The 22,500-nt window shown below is 33.8% G+C and overlaps 1 protein-coding gene across 3 annotated transcripts in view; it reads left to right on the top strand.

Annotated features, from left to right (window-relative positions):
- The window catches only part of LOC115221827 (pleckstrin homology domain-containing family G member 7-like), a 987,181-nt gene that overhangs the window by 681,718 nt on the left and 282,963 nt on the right, over nt 1–22,500 (top strand). For all 3 annotated transcript variants that reach the window (XM_029792059.2, XM_029792061.2, XM_029792060.2), the window contains one exon: nt 9,738–9,851. In XM_029792059.2, the coding sequence (XP_029647919.1) occupies nt 9,738–9,851 (114 nt within the window). The remainder of the gene's footprint in view (nt 1–9,737; nt 9,852–22,500) is intronic.

The following is a 22,500-nucleotide window of genomic DNA, read 5'->3' as shown; positions in this document are numbered from 1 at the left end:
ACAAGCATTCAAGTAAGATCTACTTTTTGAGAATAAACTCCTTTCTATTATAGGAAAAATATCAAAATAATTATATTCTCAGCTGTCAGAAACTACATTAGGAATCATTTCGGAGAATAACATACACCGTTTAAAGAGGTTTTTGCAATAAAGATTCACTTTCAATAAACTAAACACAGAAACACACACAATATATATGTGTGTGTGTGTGTGTATATATATATCCATATATATATATATATAATATGAAAAATATAGCACAACGAGTTGGCAAAGAAATTTACGAGAACGAAATAATGGGGCAAACAAAAAGGAAGAAAAACTCATTTATGGTCCTTCCTCAATATGTATCGACCAAATATCATTAAGAAGAAAATTCAATAAAGCAAAAAGAAAAGTTAACGGGATGGGCGTTACGGAAAAAAATTAATATTCTTTGAAAGGAACTGTATTTTAAAATAAGGAAGAAAAAGTACAAAGTAAACTAAACATATATACATTATTAAGACAAAATGTTTGAAGTAACGTTAAACAGAACAAAAACACAAAATATCTTTGGGCATTAGGACTTTGATAATTTGCTAAGATAAGCCAAGAGCTGAAAATTTGAAGATCCGATCAAGAAAATGAAGAGCAGTATGTGAAACAGGAAGTAGTCAGAAGAGGGCCAGGGGTGCTTCGTGGGATGTAGGGGAGGAAAGTGTAATAAGCGAGTGAATAGAACTGGAGAGGCAAATTAGAGAAGTATGTTGCAGTGATAAATAAAACAGGGAAGATAAAAAAGGGAAGAAGAAGAAAATGAAAGTTATAAAGGTACATCTGGAGAAGGAGATGGATGAATATTTGGATTTGTAGATAGACAAATAAATGGCTTGCTACTACATGCGTACATATATGCATGCAAAGACGGAGAAAATACCCATATACACAAATATGCAAAAACATACAGGAACAGTGAGAGAGAGCGAGAGAGAAGAAGAGAAGGAGAGAGAAGCAGAGATCGTTTGCTATATAGATAGACATATGAACACGAGGAAACGGTATAGCTTATTCGTTTATTCGTTTATTCGATGACATGTCGTTTTTGTACAGTTTCTTTGAGTTTCCTATCTCTTAGAATCAGATTCGCTTACATATTTTCCCGCGCGCACAAACACACTCACGCCCACATTTAAACATACATACACTTACGCGTACATACACTTACACACGTATGCACACACATACTAATACACACACACGCACTTGTATGTGTAAATATATATCTCTGTGTTTTTGTACGTGTTTCTACAAAAATTTAGATCAAGTCGGAAAGGTAATTGCGTTGAGTTTAATATCGTTTCATATTAGTCTAACTGAATGCATCGTTACACCTCTGAATTAATGCTCAGTGACTATGATCCACAAATAAGGTGACATTTTCGTGATTTGATTCACTTAGTCTCCATTTTATTTCATGCTTCTTCCTTCTTTTTTTCCCACCAAGTTCTCGTACCTTCTTCTAAGCTTCACTGAATAACACCATAAATGCACCACGATAACGCGAAGGAATATCGATCAAAGAAACAAGCAAACTTTTAAAATCGATTACAGATTGCTCTTGTAAGATGGTTTTCGGAAGTTGCAGTTGGAATATTGAAAAAAAAATGGCCTAATTATATAAGTAGAGAAAGTGAGATAAAATGAAGAATGATAAGAGAGAGAGAGAGAGAGAAAGAGAGAAAGCGAGAGAGACCATGTGAGAGATAAATATCATTTTTTTAAATAAAGACGTAGAATTTATTAGACGATTTGTTTGATATGGGTGTAGGGAGATAAGCGACGATGATAGACGGAGGCATGTTCATGTCAAATCTGTGACATTAGCTATATACTTTATACACACACACACACACACATACACCCACACACGCGCGCACGCACACACACACGCACACACACGCATATATATATGTAATTTATTCAGTACATGCATCTCTGTGTTGATTCGCTGATATGCTTACTGGAACGTTGATCGGATGATTGGCTGTGTATTTCCCTGAGTCGCTGGGTGGCTAGTTGAAAACATGCCCACTTCTTTCCGATGGAATTAATATTTAGAAGGTTTAAAAGCTATTTTGAGGAACCCTATGAGGTTACTTAGTTTGTTAAGTGCGTGTTTGCTACCCTTTCATTTTTATACACCCACGTTTAATTATATGTATGTGTGTTTATGCATTTATGTGCATGTGTGTCAGCATGCATATATATATATATATATAGCATATATTTAAACACGTACGCACACAAACACACAAACACACACACACACACACAAATATATATATATATATATATATATATACGGAGAGAGAGAGAGAGAAGAGAGAGAGAGAGAGAAATGGAGCAATAATTAACAATGAGAAGTGGATCATTGGTGTTTTAAAGTCATTGTTTAATTAAATTGAATTAGGAGCATGTTAGGATGGTTGCTACGTGCATTTATATATTCAAGGTTTTTATTCGGTTTTATGTAGGCTTCGTGTAGACACGTAGTTAAGTTGCAATTAGCGTTTAAGTAGTTTATAGAATTATGTTATTTTTCTATTGTAATAGTTAAGTCAAAACCTTTCAAAAACTTATATGGCTTTTTCTTAAGTAGTTCTAATCTCCTATTTGAAATGTTCTTCAAGATAAATAGTATGTCGTCTCCGTAGAGACCTCCCCTGATCTCTGGGAATTATTCCTGTAAATGTGATAATAAGTAAATGCCTACTAAGTCAGTTATCTGTGCTGAATCAGGGGCTCCCATGGTGATATCGAAGTTGTTAGGGGTATCTATCCTTACCCATAGTTTGTTTTCGAAATTTATTATGAAGTTTCTTGCTTCTAAGATTACCTTAATTTTCATTCATTGTTAGTTCAGTACGATTTTTCGCGAAAATAAGAGCGCTATTTAGGATCGGATGTTCAATAGATTAGTAGTAATCCTCTATTTCTACCTGTAGGAGAGGATTACTACCCATCTATTAACCTTACGATTCTAAATAGCGCTCTTATTTTCGCCGATAATCATACTGAATGAAATTAAGGTAATCATTTACAGGAAGAATTCCAAGAGATCAGGGGTAGTCTCTACAGAGACGACACATCATTTATCCTGAAGAACATCTCAAATAGGAGATTAGAACTACTTAAGAAAAAACATATAAGTTTTCTTAAACATTTTGGCTTAAGTATTACAATAGTAAAAGAACATAGTTCTATAAACTACTTAGACGCTAATAGCAACCTAACTACGGGACTATACGAATCCTACATAAAACTGAATACAAACTTTAAATATATAAACGTACGTACAACCATTCTAACTTTATTAAAAGAGGACTAGTACAAAGCATCAGCAAAAAATTTCACACGTGTATTCCAACAAAGATATCTTTAATAGTTATAATGAATTCTACAACAGCGCATTAGAAAAAGCAGGTTATAAGCAAAAATATAAATACCTATACGCAGAACACTATAAAAATAACCCGAATAACATTCCTCTTATAATAGTCTTGGGCGTTTGCCCAAGACTATTATAAGAGGAATTACTCCCCAAATTACGCTAACAACCACAACAACAATATGAACAACATTAATAATATTAACAGTAACAATAACAAAAATAGTTGGAAGAATGATAAGATTCAGATTAATATAAATAACAACATTAAAAATAATAGCGATAGAAATACCAACAATGAGAAAATAACAATATTAAGAATACTAATATGAATAATAATAAAAATATAAATAAAAAATAAAAATAACGCACCTCTAAGAACCAATAGAGACCCTGTTAGGAATGATAATACCAAGGTATATAAAATATATAAACTGTGCAGCAACAAATCCAATAAAACTGATAGTAATAATAACAATAATAATGATAATAATAATAATAATAATAATAATAATAATAATAATAATAATAATAATAATAATAATGATAATAATAATAATAATAATAATAATAATAATAATAATAATAATAATAATAATAATAATAATAATAGTGATAATAATAATAGTAAGTATAAGTATAAGTATAGAAAGAAGAAGAATATTTATAACCATAAATTTACGTTCTAAAATAATACTGAGGACAGTTTCAACACCGAAAATAAAAATATTAAAAATAAACGAAATAAGGATAACATCTGGTTAATAATCCCTTCGTGATGCAGCTTAAAACATAGTTCATTCGATATTGAGACTTATAGATAAGCATTTGAACTTAACAAATACTCAGAAATCTTTAAGAATAAGATTAGAGTAGGCCATAGCTTAACTAGCAACCTAGCTACTGTCATTGCCTCTATCAGCAATAAAATGCTAGATACCTTCTATGAAACTAGGAAGAATAGTAACATGAAATATAGCAAACAATCGACAGTTATAATAAATGTCATCCCGCGTAACTCGCCCTCAAATAAAGCGGACAACTACCTTATAATGAATAACCCCCCTCAACGTATCATAGGCACAGACAAGCTTAATAATCTGTAGCTGCAGAGATAAAAACAATTATGAATTCTCAAATATATGTAAAACTAAAAAACGTAATCTACCAATGCGATGTACGCGCAAATAATTACAAAACTCATATTGGAGAGGGCCTTTTGTACCATGACAGCATCCTGAATTATTAGTACAATATCGGCAGCACTCAAACCCCAAATATCCAAATTTCTTACGAATTAATTATTCTTGAACCAGGTAACGCATATTTATTGTCACTGCCTTTCGATAAAATTATTGACCCATTTGTAACGTGTCTCTGCGTCGATCAAGAAAACTGCAATCCTCCACTATTAATGAATATTGCACACAACCATAACTACACAAACAAATACAAACTCTCACACATGGACAAATACACAAACGCAACGCGTTGAACATGCATTTATTCATGTATTTGAATTAACCCATAGAAAATATTTTGTGGTTAACATAGGTATTTTCATAGTCGTGGGTTCTCAAAACACTATCGCAATAATGTGAGGGCGCGTGGCTTAGTGGTTAGGGCATTCGGCTCATGATCGTAAGGTTGTGAGTTCGATTCCCGGCGACGCGTTGTGTCCTTGAGCAAGACACTTTATTTCACGTTGCTCCAGTCCACTCAGCTGGCAAAAATGAGTTGTACTTGTATTTTCAAAGGGTCAGCCTTGTCACTCTCTGTGTCACGCTGATTATCCCCGAGAACTACGTTAAGAGTACACGTGTCTGTGGAATGCTCAGCCATTTGCACGTTAATTTCACGAGCAAGCTGTTCCGTTGATCGTATCAGCTGGGACCCTCGTCGTCGTAACCGGCGGAGTATTTTATTTTAATCGCAATAATAACATGAGAATCATTCGTGGAATTATCAGTAAGCGGGAACGTATTGGGGAAATGTCAGCATCAGCCGTATCTCGACGAACCCGTTTCCTCTATTACGAGGAGAAGGTGTAAAGAAAGAAATATTGAAATCCGAGTACAAATCATGCAAATTACACTACATATTTTAGCTTTTTATCCTATGCAGTTACAGCATTGCAAATAAACAATATATTATATATCGTGACGTATTTTTGCCATTTCAATATGGCTAACCCCTAAGGGTGGATGCTACTGTAGTTTTTAGCCCCAGGAGGACACACTCCTCCAGCTGGCCATAGACACACTATGTGTGTCCTGTCAGTATTTGCAAAGGGAAGTCATCCTTCCCGTCTTCAACTTATGATACACACGGACTCGAGTTTCGAGGTATTGACCTCTCGTCAGCGTGTGACAATCATAGTTGTCGCCGAGAATTAGATTTCCTTCACAAATACTTATACTTTTTCCAGCGTCCACTGTCGCTGATATTGAAAAAGTGAAATCAAACAATGATAAATATCAAAGTGAGTTATATACAGTAGCGGTAACACATCGTGACGTATTTTTGCCATTTCAATATGGCTAACCACTAAGGGTGGATGCTACTGTAGTTTTTAGCCCCAGGAGGACACACTCCTCCAGCTGGCCATAGACACACTATCTGTGTCCTGTCAGTATTTGCAAAGGGAAGTCATCCTTCCGTCTTCAACTTATGATACACACGGACTCGAGTTTCGAGGTATTGACCTCTCGTCAGCGTGTGACAATCATAGTTGTCGCCGAGAATTAGATATATTATATATTAATATATTAATATATTAATATATTAATATATTATATATATATATATATATAATATATATATATATATATATATATGGCGTGTACTGGTACACCGGCGATTATATTAATTTTATTGTATCGCATTTATCTTTGTTTATATATATATATATATAATATATATATATATACGTACATATATGTATTTACGTACATATATGTGTATGTGTATATATATACGTACATATATATATATATATATATATATATATATATATGTATTTGCATATGTATGTCTATATAATATATAAATATACATACACATACATACATACACACACACACACACACATATATATATATAAACAGATATATGCACATATATGTATATAAATATGTGTGTGTGTCTGTACGTATGAATATGTATGAGTTGTATGAACGGTGATATATTTGGTGATCTTGGATTAATTTTTTAACAATTTGTAGCATTGAATATATTGATTAACTGTAAAAGCTTCACAGTGCAAAACATCTATTAAAGCTAGATAGAAACTAGATAAGAGAACTTGTGTAGCCCTGCTTTATTACAAAACTTCAATGAATGTAAATTGATATTGAAATTATATTAGCAAGAAAATTCTAAAGGCGAATATATCAAAGTATTTTCTTTTTATAAAGAGAATCAGTTTTCTCTCATTCTGTGCTATTAGAATCACACACAAATACAAACACTCATATCCAGACATATACTGTCGTGTGTGCGTACATGCTGTATATGTACAAACAGATATATGTATATTATGTTTCATGTATACGTGTATATATATATATATATATATATATATATATATATATATATATATATATATATATATATATATATACATACATACACACACACATACATATATATATGGAGTAAGTTAAGTAATTATAGTAAGCAAGGGGTGATAACTCAAGTAGGTCAATTGTACATTGAAACATTTAACCAAATGAAAAATGTTCTCGCAATTGCTAATGTCACTGAAAGAAAACTACGGGAATATATCAAGAAACCATAAATTTCTCCAAACATAGAGAGATAAAGGCAGCATTTTCAACAGTCGACTATTTCCGAAAAACTTCCGTCAAGGCAACACCAACGTCCTCTCAATGATCAGCCCGAGATGATTTTTAAGATGAGTATATCTGAAAAAAACTCGGCTGGACTCACGAACGAGAATAAGAAAAATAAACCTGACCGGTCTCAAATATTAAGTAAAAACAAAAAAAGAAAAATAATCCAGAATCCTTTTCCGGTACCCATCGATCCCAAAATCTAATTAGTTCGTTGCGGTCACGGGACAAAACATCCCTGAAATTTCATCTGAATCCATCCAGCGAGTCTTGAGATATTTTGTCCACATACAAACACGACTGGAAAAATACCTCCGCCTTCGCTAAGGAGGAGGTAATAAAACATGCTACAACACAAGAATTCATATAAAGAATCTTCAAACCAAATACAAAAACGCTATATATATATATATATATATATATATATATATATATATATATATATATATATATATATATATATATATTATATATATATATATATATAATTTCAACAATTGAGGGTAAAATTAATTAATTAATTAATCAATTTCACCAAGTATTCAGTATGCAAAGGGACCATTTAAGGCAAATTCAAATTATTACATTATATAAAAGGGCTTAGTAAAATAAATTACTTTGCCGCATACTGAACTCGTTAGAAATAGCAGCTAAAAAAAACTATTTCTAACACTTAAAGAAAACCTCTCTCATATAGTGTTTGCTCAATTCAACTCAAGAAAGTATGAGGGTAGAGACATTAAAAAACCTTTGCATTTGATTTTTTAATGTCTCTACCCTCATACTTTCTTGAGTTGAATTGAGCAAACACTATATGAGAGAGGTTTTCTTTAAGTGTTAGAAATAGTTTTTTTAGCTGCTATTTCTAACGAGTTCAGTATGCGGCAAAGTAATTTATTTTACTAAGCCCTTTTATATAATATATATATATATATATATATATATATATATTATATATATATATAAGCGCAGGAGTGGCTGTGTGGTTAGTAGCTTGATTACCAGCCACAAGGTTCCGGGTTCAGCCTCACTCCGTGGCACCTTGGGCACGATTCTTCTACTATAGCCCCGAGCGGACTAAAGCCTTGTGAGTGGATTTGGTTGAAGGAAACTGAAAGAAACCCGTCGTATATATATATAAATACGACGGGCTTATATATGTGTGTGCGTGTGTGTGCGTGTGTGTGTCTGTGTACCTGTGTTTGTCCCCCTAACATTGCTTGACAACCGATGCTGGTGGGTTTACGTCCACGTAACGTAGCGGTTCGACAAAAAGACCTATAGAATAAGTACTAGGCTTACAAAGAATAAGTCCTCTGGTCGATTTGCTCGACTAAAGGCGGTGCTTCTGCATGGCCTCAGTCAAATGACTGAAACAAGTAAAAGAATAAAAGAATATACGGTTTTGGCATTTAAAATGAAGGCCCATTCGAAATGAGAATTCTCAAACACACCGAAGAGAATGATATGATCACAGAGAACTGATACAGAAGTTCTATAGGCCCGGACATGTCACAAGCGTTACAGACAACAGGAAAACTCGTGCAATTACTGAGTGGTATCCCAGAGATCAGAAACATGGCAGGCTTCTATGACGTAAGAAGATGATTTAGTTAAGCAAATTGAATTTGGCCCAAGACAAATAAGAATGGCGCAATCAAGACAGAAGTGCGAGCGCGTTGTGATCAGTGGTGTATAAAAATATGATAGTCTGGCCGATACAGTGACTGTAGGAATGTAGAAGTGACGTTTTCTCATATGAAGCCCTTTAGTGAATCTTTAACGAGACAATAATTGTATGTCTATGTATCTACACATACATATTTCTATGTACACGAAAACACTTCATATATATATATAATTAATCTCCCTCTGATTAATGCTTCGGATTTTACCGAAATAAGCATAGTGTTTGATGATTTTAACCCACGCTGGTGGAAAGGGGAGAACAGAGATTCTTCGCTTGCTTATTTGAATTTGTTGGCACTGTTAGTTACGAGCAGATCTTCGAAAGGGTATGTTCTTATTTTCAGTGTTTCCAAATCCAAACCAAGGAATTTCTGAGCTGATGATAGAAATGTTGTTTTGACTAATCTTGAAACGTACGTTCTCAAATAACCTTAGCATTTGATTTTTCGATGTCCTTACCCCCAAAATTTTGTGAGTTGAATTAAGCAAACACTATATATGAGAGAGATTTTCTTTAAGTATTAGAAATAGCTTTAAAAAAGTTTTTTAGCTGCTATTTCTAATGAGTTCAGTATGCGGCAAAGTAATTTATTTTACTAAGCCCTTTTATATAATATATATATATATATATATATATAGCAGATAGACACACAGACAGACACATACACACCACACTGATAATGTGTGAGAGAAAGATAGAAAAACTGTGGAACATTATTTGTTACTGAATAAAATATTCTTTCATTTTTTCTTTTCTTTTGTAGCATTTACGTCGAGTTAGTTCTGGTAGCCTCACCAGCGGATCAGACGAAAGTGAGGGCGAACCGTCGCCTCCATTATCACGGCGTGGAAGGCGATCAGCTATTTATGATGCAAAGGTCAGTAAATGTTAATTTCTGTAACTCGTTGTTTCTCTTTTTCATTTTAGCATTGCACATATCTCACGCAATACACACACACACACCACACACACACACACACACACACACACACACACACACACACACACACACAAACACATGTATATACATGTGTATATATATATATAAAGTATGTATGTATATATATATATATGTATATACTTTATTTAAAAACAGCAGAAATATCACAAAAACTTTTACTCAGAGTTTCACATGAAACTCTGAGTACTCTTTTTTCCACCTTGTTTCACATTTATGTGCTTACTCCAGTATGTATATATATATATATATAGATACACACATTCCTGTTTATGTATGAATGACCCTATACTATACACATAATCAATTAAAAACATACGCACAATACATACCTACTTAAAGCCTTATACGTGTGTGCATGAATACGCGTTTTTAATTATATATGCAATACTTGGAATGGTTCGCATTTTGGAATTTAATACTTTGGAAAATACCATATATCGAAACGAACCATGACATCTATGATCGTTATGTAATATACGTTGTGTAGTAATGTTACCTTACAGCAATAAAATATTCGTACATCTGTAATTGAGCAGTAAGAGGTTGCAGAATATGTTAAGATAAGTCGGTAATACACTCACCCCGACTGCGATAAGAAGCTGATTCGTAAATACGGGGGATCTTGCTTTTATTCGGCTCTTGTAATGTAATGTTTCCGAATGGGTAATATAATTGATGATTAGAAATTCAAGTGTTTCATCATATAAAGATACATACATATATTTGTTTGCGTATATAAATATATATGTATATATACATATCTATGTGCGTGAGTAAGCATATATATATATATAATATATATATATATATATATATATATATATATATATATATATATATATATATATTGTACGTATATGTATTTATGTGTGTTTTTAAATATGCATACATACATGTAAATACGTATATATGTATGTAAATGTATATATATATATGTGTGTATATATATATATAAATACATAAGTACGTAAGTGCACGTATTCACGCACATATACACTCACACTCACACACACACATTAGTAGATAGCTACTATACTCCTCCGTCCGCAATGGACCAACATCATTTCGTTTATCTTCCGCAGTATTCGATTTCAATATATCTCATTCGAAATTAATATCAAAATGAGATTACATTTGCGAAATACAATCTAAACAGACAGACCTAAGTAGCACTCCGTTTTCTCGTTCCTATTATCCCGGTGCTATGTCGCCTGTTCTTTTCATTTGTTCAGGTGGTTTGTATTTATTTAGCCCTCTGTATCTATCTCTGTGTTTTATATATCTTTATTTCTCTCAATCTATTCTATACCCCGCTGCTTTTGGTCTTTTCTAATAGCATCACCTTTGCTCTCGTTTCCTTTCTCTTCCTCCCATATAGTATATTTCTCTCTCTCTTTCTTTCGTTCTTTCTTTCTTACTTTCTTTCTGTCTTTCTTTCTTTCTCTCTGTCTCCCTTTCTCTCTATAGCAGCCTGAGTTCTTTACCCTGTCACTCTCCATCCTATAATAACGCAGACTCTTTCACACGATAATTTTCTCCTGTGTCTCTCTGCTTTCTTCCTCATTCTCTTTCAAGCTATTTGCCTCTTGCCCTTTCTTGCATGTTTTACTGTTATTATACACCACCTTTCTCTTACCACGTATATTTCCAGTTACTTGTTTTTTCCATTTGAAAACTAACAGACACAAAAGAAAAATACACATATACGCACTCAGACACAAGAACACACAGAGGCATGCAGATACGCATATATTATTCACACACCAAGAAGCAGACTCTCAGACACTCAGACAGATGCACAGATACCTATGCAATTCAAATTTCAGAGTGTATGATTTATTGATATGAAGCATCACCTTTCTTCCCAGCCTGAACATATATTTCTCCAGTTATCTTCAAGAATATCTTGACGATAATGTGATTATTGTAACTGCTACATAAAAGAAATGCAAATAATACCCCAGAGGAAATGTAAATGTGATATTAATTCTACAAAATAATGTATATTTTGCATTGCTCAAAAGATATTTATGAGCCTAGAATAGAACAATCAAGTCCAAGAGAGCAACAAATATTTACATAGGTTACGGCACCTCGAGATTATATCCTTCTATGGTCAAGCTTTGGTATGATTTATTCCTGTTGCATTGCCTTCATTCTGTAGACTATACTGGATCTGATGAGGTTTCAAATGTAGAAATCATGGTGATCTAACTCTTGGAAGAAAACTGATTATCATAGGAAGATTGCCTTTGTTACTAGAAAATTGCTAATTAACCTGTTTAATGGGGGTTACATTACACACCATTTAACGAATGAAGGGTAAATGTTCGGTTTGAAATGTACTGTATTGTTTAATGATGAATATTATTTCCATTTCTCAAGCCACTCGGGAAGGTATCCGCGTTGTAAATATTATTCTGAACTTCTTAGTAGCGATCAGTTTCTCTTATTTTTCTTAAGAGCAAAATCGCTTAATTAGATCATATGTCTTTTATTCTTCTAACTTTACCAGTTGGAAGATTTTTATGATTTTCGGCAAGCATTGAGTACTTTGGAAACTGGGATTGAGAAAAAATAACCAAGTCACCAGTTTTATGTCTGCAGTGAAGCGTGATTGTATGAACTTTAAAGGATTAGAGAGAAGCGTATATTTGTGCGGTTATGGTGGAAAACAGTCACGTAACTGAAAGGACAGTTTTACACATCTTTCTACATTTAAACTAGATGCAAAAATATATTCCGGGTGTACATTCCACGTAACTATAAATAGATAAAAGAGTGGTGCACATTCTTCTTGGCTTCTAGTACTATTTTCTTCAAGTTTTTGCATGTTACCATACTCACGTTTTACTATCAGTGCGCAATCTAGAAAAAGAAAAAAAAGTCGTCCAAGAATTAATATGTGTACGAAAGAATAATCGCCTGAAGTAATTAATAATTAATATAGTAATTAATAATTATGATTGTTATGTAAGCGGCTGGCTCATAGTATTACCAAAGGAAAAAAATCGTGACATAATTTTTTTGCGCGCATACATTATTTAAAATTATTTACAGGTAGAATAAGATAATACAGAATCTCTTTATCCAAACAGAAGTAGATGAGATGCATAGCAGTTTGTATTCACTGTGGCCCCCACCCTCATGTTTTAGAATATAATTCATCACGATGCAAAAAGGCACAAAAGTTATGTGCAATCTGTCTAGATACTAGTCGGTAATATCTATGTGTGACACTGTCGGTAGTTATTATGAAGGAAAAATGGACTCATACATGCTCTACATATAAGTGTGGTGCAGTCTACAACGTTGGTAGTAGGTGTTTGAATAAGCAAAATTCAACTAGTTAATTGTAAAAACCAGGTTACATTACTGTGTACAGCTCACGTTATGGTACTTAATTAGAACACAGCTGTCGTAACACATGAGCAAGTACACCTTGTTAACATGTATCATGTTTTCGCTAATTGTTCTAGGTGCGAATGTAATCGCAAGCAGATACAGGCAACCGCTCTTACTTGATCCAGTGGCACATCCAGGATGTGGCAGCTGGAGGGAATTGAGGCGACAGCAACATTCAGTGGTATTCATCAGAGCTGAGTAGACTAGAACAACGCAAAATGAACTGCCTTGCTTAAAGACACAAAACCCTGTCTGATACAGAAAACCGAACACTCATAATGATCACGTCATCAGGATCTCTCATGGCTATGCGTAGACACTACAGATAGAGTCATTCAAGCTCTTTGTGTGTAGTACTATTTTGATACTTTCCGACTTCAAGTAAGTCGCTGTCTCCTTCTTCCAATCAGGACTCACGCCATTAGCCACAAAGAATAATTTCTAATTCGAGCCTACTTTAAGCTACTAAGAATGCGTGTGGCAACTTGAAGATCCACCCACCACTGAACCATCCTGGGGTACAGAGGATTCTCAATCTAGACAGGGTCTGAAAGTTTACCACACCATAGTGGGTTACACCATGGTTCCTCTGCTTTGTGGCAGAGGTAGGAAGAAAGCGTGAGAGAAAGTTGTGGGGAAAGAGTACAGCGGGGTTCACCACTCTCACCCCGCCGGAGTCTCGTGGAGCTTAGGTGTTTTGCTCAATAAACACTCACAATGCCCGGTCTGGGAATCGAAAGAGGGTTCTTACGACTGCGAGTCCGCTGCCCTAACCACTGGGTCATTGCGCCTCCATTAAGTCGCTATTGTTGCTGTTGTAGTTCAACATACCAGTTCCGCTTGATCAAACAAAACTCTGCATATAAGCACTGCAGCCATGTCACACATCATTTCAGAAGCATATAAGACTACACCACATAATGAGTTCTTTCCTTCCAGAACAAAATTATATATCATTTGAGGGAACTCGAGGGCATTTCCCTAACGTACGATCGAACGAGCGATAATTAAGAACATCGGATTCTGCTGTGTGAAGATGTCTCAGCATTGCATAATTTACGTGCGTTGTCGTTACTTGCCTGGTAGTTCACACATCAATCCCGCCTCGAGGCTAAAATCTATATGCGATATAATTCAGCCACATATTTTGAAAAGGATTCATTTACTATCCAATCGACATCTGACTACTACGGAAATAGGATTTAAACGCCGACGCAAATCTCTAATTTCCGGAGTGTTATATTCAATTAAGATTCGATAAAGGCCTAATTATAAAGGATTAGCTTGTAATTTTAATTTTCCTTGACACCTTTGATTTTCGTCTTTAATCCGCATATTATTTTCATCGTTGTTGGAAATATTTGAAATTATAGAATTCAAAAAGAACGAATAACCTCGGAGCAATGACTTTACTTTTCTTAATTTTCTTTCTTTTTTGGACTTGCTATTGGATTTATTCACTTGGTAACAGTGAGATAACTCTTAATCACTATGTGTCATGTGATACTTCTACATGATAGCAAGTTTTCATACGTGCTCATCTATCTCTACTTCGTTCTCACTCCCGCTTTCTCTCTCTGTCTCTTCATCTCTCCACCCCCTCTCTCCCTCCTTATACGCACACACACAAATACATGCGCGCTCACACATATATATTATATATTATAAGTATTAATTTATTAATTTATTAATTTATATACCGTAAATGGTCCTTCAAATATACCGTAAATGGTCCTTTTACATACCGAATACTGCTTGGTCGAATTGATTAACAATTAATTAATTCTACCCTTTTTTACTGACAATATTATATATTATATATATATATATTATATACATATATATTATATATGCATATATATACATATTCTGAGACCCCATTCGGTCACGACACTGACCATGGGATTGCACCTAGAAAGTTACCCTCCCAGGCACAAGTCCGGGCAAGGTTGTTTATGGAAGACCAGCAGTCACCCATACATACCGGCCTCCCCACTCCACGCCACCAGTGTTATCCAAGGGAAAGGCAAATGCCGATACAGCTTGGCACCTGTGACGTCGCAACTCACTTCTACAGACGATTGAACTGGAGCAACGTGAAATATGCATATATACATACATACATATATATATATATATATATATATTATATATATATATATATATATATATATATATATGAGGATTACACAAAGAAACCGGAATTTTGCAATATAATTTTATTCACTTACTTTTACGTTTACAATTTGAATTGTCTTCAAAGTATTCTCCATGGGAAAAAACATTCATCGCTCCAGATGCATTTTGCACTGGTCGAGCAGTCGTAAAAACTCTTGCGATGTGATGCTTTTTAACACTTCCGTCGTAGAATTTGATAGAAGCACACTGTCCCTTTGCTTCAGCCATCGGAGAAGTCGACAAACAGAGGAGCGCTGCAAACAAAGACGCACCAAACGACCTCAACCGACAACTCTGATCGGTAGACTGATTACTTTTTCTTGGCTTCAATGATTGACGAAAGCATGAGTAATTTCATAGTTTTGGTCTCATGCAACAAAAAAATTGTATCAAAAGAGATGTAAGGTAAAATATCATGAAAGAAAATATATAACTAAAGCAAAATATTGGATTTAATTAAAATTAGCAAGCTATATTTTAATTTAGCTTCAATGATAGACTCCATTTCGAGGAATTTCAAGGTATCAATCATGAAATTAAGTTTTAAAAAAAAAAATCTTAAGAGTGATTTTTTTTTACAATTTGAGGGTGATGATAAAGTTCTATACATTTTTAAGAATATAGTTCTCTAAGGGGACTTTTAATATATGTCACCGGTGTCATTGGTGGTAATTTGCAATTAGTTTAATTACGTCATCTGTACTAATTAATGCAATTATATCATGTAAACACAGTCCCGTAATATCTGAGACGAGAAACAGAATCGTAGCATTTACAGGAATTTCTCAATAAGGCAAAAAATTAGATTTAACTATAATTAACGTTTTTAATTTTAAAAACAAACTATACTTTAATTAAGCTTAAATGATAGAGCATAAATCGAGGAATTACTAATCGTATTTTTAATTTATAGATTAAAACTTTTTATTTTAATTCAATCATAATAATAATTCAATAAAAAAAAGGAAAAAGATCCAAATATTATTTAGAAATTTATTGATATTATTATTCAATTTTCAGTAAGGTAAAAATCTTAAATTATGAATTGACACATTATTAATGAGCATAATAGCATAGCCCGGGAAAAAATGGATTACGTGGAAAAATGCGAGCAAGAGAAATGATATTCTTAAAATTATAAACCTGGAAAGGTACAGGACAAGTTTAGGGAAAATTTATTACATCTGGGAATGTACAGAACAAGAAATTTTTTCCTTAAGATATTGCAGCTAAGGATAAAATTTCAATATTAAAAATAATTTGATTTTAATTTACATAGGCGTAGGAATTGCTGTGTGGTAAGTAGCTTGCTTACCAGCCACATGGTTCCGGGTTCAGTCCCACTGCGTGGCATTTCGGGCAAGTGTCTTCTACTATAGCCTCGGGCCGACCAAAGCCTCGTGAGTGGATTCGGGAGGTGGAAACTGAAAGAAGCCCGTCGTATATATATATATATATATATATAATATATATATATATGCATGTGTGAGTGTGTGGTGTGTGTGTGTGTGTGTGTGTGTGTGTTTGTGTCTGTATTTGTACCCCCAACATCGCTTGAAAATTAATGCTAAAGTTTTGTGCAAAATAGAATAGTATATATGGTAGACAAATTCATTATGTAAAAAATAGGCATTGGGTCAAGACTAAAAATGTGAAGACTTGGCAATAACGTAGACAATAATCCAAGCAAGTTTTACAGTGAATTTGTGTTTTACGTAGATTTTACTGTAATATATAACTCATTTTTGTATTATTCTATTTATTGTACTAACTAATTATGTACTACTAATATTTTATATAACCTATTTTCAAATTTCTAATTATTAATTAATAATTAGAAAAAATGAAACTTTTTAAAGTGCTAAAATATTTTTTTAATTTTTAATAGAAGTAACAAGTAGAAGTAACAAATAGAAGTAATAACTTGTAATAAAATTTTTAGCTTTAATAAAAGCTGATATTTTCTAAATCCAAATATTTAATTTGAAATTTTACCCTTAGCTGCAATATTTTAAGTAAAACTTTTCTTGTTCTGTACTTTTTCAAATGTAATACGTTGTCCCGAACTTCTCCAACTTGTCCTGTGCTTTTCCATGTTTATAATCTTAAGAATATTATTTCTCTTACTCGCATTTTTCCATTTAATAACATCTGTTACAACACACATTAGGAAACTTGCAAAACAAATTCATAAACGTATACATACACACACACACATATACACCACACACACACACACACATATATATATATATACATACATACATGCATACACAAGATAAAGGGGCGACAGAGACAGAGACAAAGACAGGTAGACAGAAGCAAATAAACAAATGAAAGTAATTGTTCAAGACTATTTGTTGCATCTGGAAGTATTAAGAATCAGTTTGACTTAAACTCAAGGTACTTCTTGTTTACGAGTTTCGCACGTTCCGATGAACACCCATTTCTATCTATCTATCTATCTATCTATCTATCTATCTATCTATCTATCTATCTATCTATCTATCTATCTATCTATCTATCTATCTATCTATCTCTATCTATCTATCTATCTATCTATCTATCTATCTATCTATCTATCTATCTATATATATATATATATATATATACATGCACACGTATATAAAGTAGTAATACACCCCTCGCACGTGACGAGTGGTATATGGTAGTCGCTATAAATAAGGCGACAACAGTCAGTATAGGGAGAGAGTACGAAGTAGACGTTCTTAGACAGTATATATACATGCATATATGGGTACAGGACACCAAAAAAAGCAAACACGCGGAGTAGATGAAACAGAGGCGGCTGAAGAAGGGGTATTTTTCTTGTGTTGTACTCTATTTTTTCGTTGTTTAAGAAAAATGTCGATTTCCTTGTTTTTGTGTTCGACGTCTTTTTTTTGTGTCCTGTACCCATATATGCATGTATATATACGTATAGATGTAGGTACGTACATATATGTATGTATACATGCATATGTTTTATTTATTATTTTGTTATTATATATATATATATATATATATATATATATGTGTGTGTGTGTGGTGTGTGTGTGTGTGTGTAAAACTTTTCTGTTTTTATTTCTTCCTACTTTTTATTTCTCTCTAATTATCTTTCGCAATTAAAGTATAACGTGTTCAGCGAAGGCGCATAAGTAAAAATGGCTCAGATAATGAAATTCGCGAAAGAGAAACACCTCTGCTTCATCTCCTAGCCTCCTCCTCCGCCTCCCCTCCTCCCCCTATCCTCCTCCTCCTCACCCTCCTACGCCGCTCCACCCTCCGCCTCCGCCCCTTATTCTCCTCCACCACCAGCACCCCCTCCCCTCTAAACTCCTCCTCCACCCGCTTCCCCTCCCTTCTTCTTCTTCTCTTCTTCTTCTTCTTCTCTCCTTAATCTTCTTACTTTTGCTTCACCACCTTCAACATAGTAGCATATAATGAGCGAAATGTTCACACTTAACACTTATTGATATAAACTTGAAAACTATCAATGTAAGTCTCGAACGAAATAACCATCATAATTAGTAGAAGAAAAAGAAGGATTAGGAGAAGGAAATGATGATGGCGATAATGGTACTGGTATCGGCAATGGTGGTGTTGTTGATGGTTGTAATAATTGTAATGGAGTAAATAGAGGAGGAGGAGAAACGCTAAGAAGCAAACAGAGAGAACTGTAGTATAAGTTACTTGTTATTAGCCGATTTATTTATATTTTGCGCCGTTGAAATGTTGCAGTTAATATAAACAAGTCTTTGTTTCTCACTCTTATGACATATTGGGGTCTATGTTGAAAAATCTCATTATATTATAATGATTAGCATCTGACCAAATTAAAATTCTGCCGCAGTCGAGTTTGACTTTTATTCTTTCGGGGTCGATAAAATAAATTCAAATCAAGAACTCGGGCTGATGCAATCGACAAAACTTTACCCCCAAAATTGTGCCAAAATCGAAAAGAATTTGTTTTTTAATCTTAAAATGGGTATCGATATCAGAGTCGTTAGACCTAAGAAGAGAAAATATTGTAGCTTTGAGAATTTGGTTTTACATGGCTTTGGTGTTATATACTTCCCTTCTTGAGCTGACGAAATATAACCTAGTTATGTACTAAAATTCCATTTAAATCATTATGAATACATTTTTTTATTATAAGTAGCTTATTATTATTATTATTATTATTATTATCATTATCATCATCATCATCACCATCATCATCATCATCATCGTCGTCGTCGTCGTCGTCATCATCATCATCATTATTATTATTATTATTATTATTATTTTTATTATTGCTATTATTATTATTTTTATTATTATTATTATTATTATTATTATTATTATTATTATATTATTATTATTATTATTATTATTATTATTATTTTAACTCAGATTTTGTTGCAACTCCCCGAGACTAATATCCGTAGTGGGCTTCCTACTTGCAGCCAACGGTATCATGCTGTCTGTTCTTTTTAACTATTCAAAGCTTCCCTGATCATTCTGACCGTGCCTAGGAGGCAAACCTTTTGCAACAACTCTACAAAGCACACTAATCTAATTTCCTTTATGTTCTGCTGCCTTCTTATACCACAATAACTGGCACTCTATCCACCTTATTCATTTTCCATAGCCGGGATATTTCTTAATGTAGAGGGTTAAAAATATTATTATTATTGCTGTTGTAGTTATTGTTATTGTTATTATTATTATCGAGTGAGCGAGGAGCGCATGCCATCAAAGTGACACATGAGTACAAATATATCAAGACCATTATACTCGTCATGACTACCTGTCTGATAAGGGTATATCAGCCTTATGCATTACAACTATATGTGCGCGACATGGTGATTTCATATCAAGATAAACAACGCATGACCTTGCAGGTGGGGCCCAATTAGAATTTTTTCAGGTCGAGTAGCCAATCGCACTCAAAAAGTTCCTAAATAAGGTTTGTTTTAAGGATGATGAACAAAACACCCACGCCTCCAGAGGTGAATTATTGGAATCCCAAAGAACTCTTAACATATGGCTATGATGCCACCCTCTCCACTACTTCTGCTCATAATCAGAGCTGCACATATTCTCATCCACTAAGGCATATGTTCGACTGATTATGGTCAAACAACTGAAAAGCATATGTGTGGTATAGTGCAGAATATTTGTTGTAGCCAATCTTTTATATGAAGACAAAACAATGTACATAACACTTCCAATCACAACATCAAATGCAGTAAGAACCACTAACTGGTACTGCATCAGGGCATCAATTGTTATTATAATTTTTATTAATCATTATCGTTATTTTTATTATTATGATTATTATTATTAGTGATGTTGATGTTGTTGTTGCTGTTGTTATCATTATTACTTTTGTTATTAGTGGGTGAGCTGGACAAATTGCTTCGCGATATTTCGTAAGTCTTTACGTTCTGAGCGTAAATTCCGCTGAGGACTACTCTGCTTTTCATACTTCCGGGTTCTGTAAAATAATTAACAACTGAGTACTGGGGTGGATTTAATACATTACTATCCTTCCCAAACTTGCTGGCCTTACGCAAAAGATAATTTGAAAACATTATTATTATTATTGTTGTTGTTGTTATTGCTCTTGCTAGAAGAGGGAAATGGTGAACTCTGAGGCTGTTGTGGCGATCAAGCTGAGTAACATTCTTTCGTAGAATCGCTTTTCACTCAGAAGTGGCACTTCATACACATTAATACGCCAAAGAATATGTAAGATGAAATCTAGAATAAACTGAAACAGCTATATACTGTGCAAAATACAGAGTTTGAATATATCTTCTATTTACCAGTTATTACCTGTTAACTGTGACAGATGCGTGTTGCATAACTTCGTAGGTACCAATATGGCTTCTATTCTGGCGGAAGCCATCTTTACATAAAGATAATGAAATATTCTTGAGCTGCAATGAACACAAATTGCTATTAATAGGATTGTTAAACAATCCTACTAATGTATGTCTGTGTACACGCGTGCACAGACATACACCCAGACACCCACACACTCATACAGACGCGGGTGTTTGTGTATTATATATACATATATATATATTTATATCCTAATATATAACTATATAAATCTATATATTTACACAAATATATGTGTATACATATGTGAATATGTGTACATATGTATGAATGTATGTATGTATGTGTATATATATATAAATGTGTATGTGTGTGTATGTGTATGTAACTATATGTATGGACATATGTATATACATAATTACTCGTTCAACATTCCTATTAATAGAACGTTGTGCTCATTTCTGCTGAAGATGATTACATTATCTTTCGGTTCAGATGGCTTCCATGAAACTAAGAGCCGTATTGGCACCTACAAAATTATGCGACTTGCATTCGTCACAGTCAACATGTAATGAGTAGTAAATAGAAACTATGTTCCCAATCTGTATTTTCTACTGATTAGAACTTGTGTGTTTCCGTTTATTCGATATCTATTCTTTAACACACTTTGAATGTACAATGCCTCACACTCACTCTCTTTCTATCTCTGTCCCCCTCTCTCTACATATGTGTGTGTGTGTATGGAGAGAGAGAGAGAGAGAGAGAGAGAGTGTGTGTGTGTGTATGTCGTATGTGTGAAATCCACTTTCATTTCTCTATTTAGTTTTTAATCTAAGCGATTCATTAGTCGATTAAGGGGTTTGCATGAGTTGCCCAGTTCAGTGAAAACCCACTTTTTGTTTTTATTTCTTAGAACTTTGAGTGAATACTTGAGCCACAAGCATTTCATTTCCTTTAGTGGTAACACTGACTGTCCGACTAATTTTCTGTGCATTGCAGATGGACCCAGTCAGCTCAAAATATTCATGTATTCTATTCACTGTTAATCTTAACGGAGCTGGTCTTTCAACATCTTCAGTCCATTTCTTTCAAGCCATTTTTGCATTCTCTTTTTCCAGTATTGTTTGATGATCCATCTTCGTTCATCGTT

This window comes from Octopus sinensis, linkage group LG18 (genome assembly GCF_006345805.1).
Source record: "Octopus sinensis linkage group LG18, ASM634580v1, whole genome shotgun sequence".
In the NCBI taxonomy this organism is placed as follows: Eukaryota; Metazoa; Mollusca; class Cephalopoda; order Octopoda; family Octopodidae; genus Octopus; species Octopus sinensis.
Note: the sequence above shows the minus strand (reverse complement) of the source record. Positions and strands in the feature narration are given on the sequence as shown.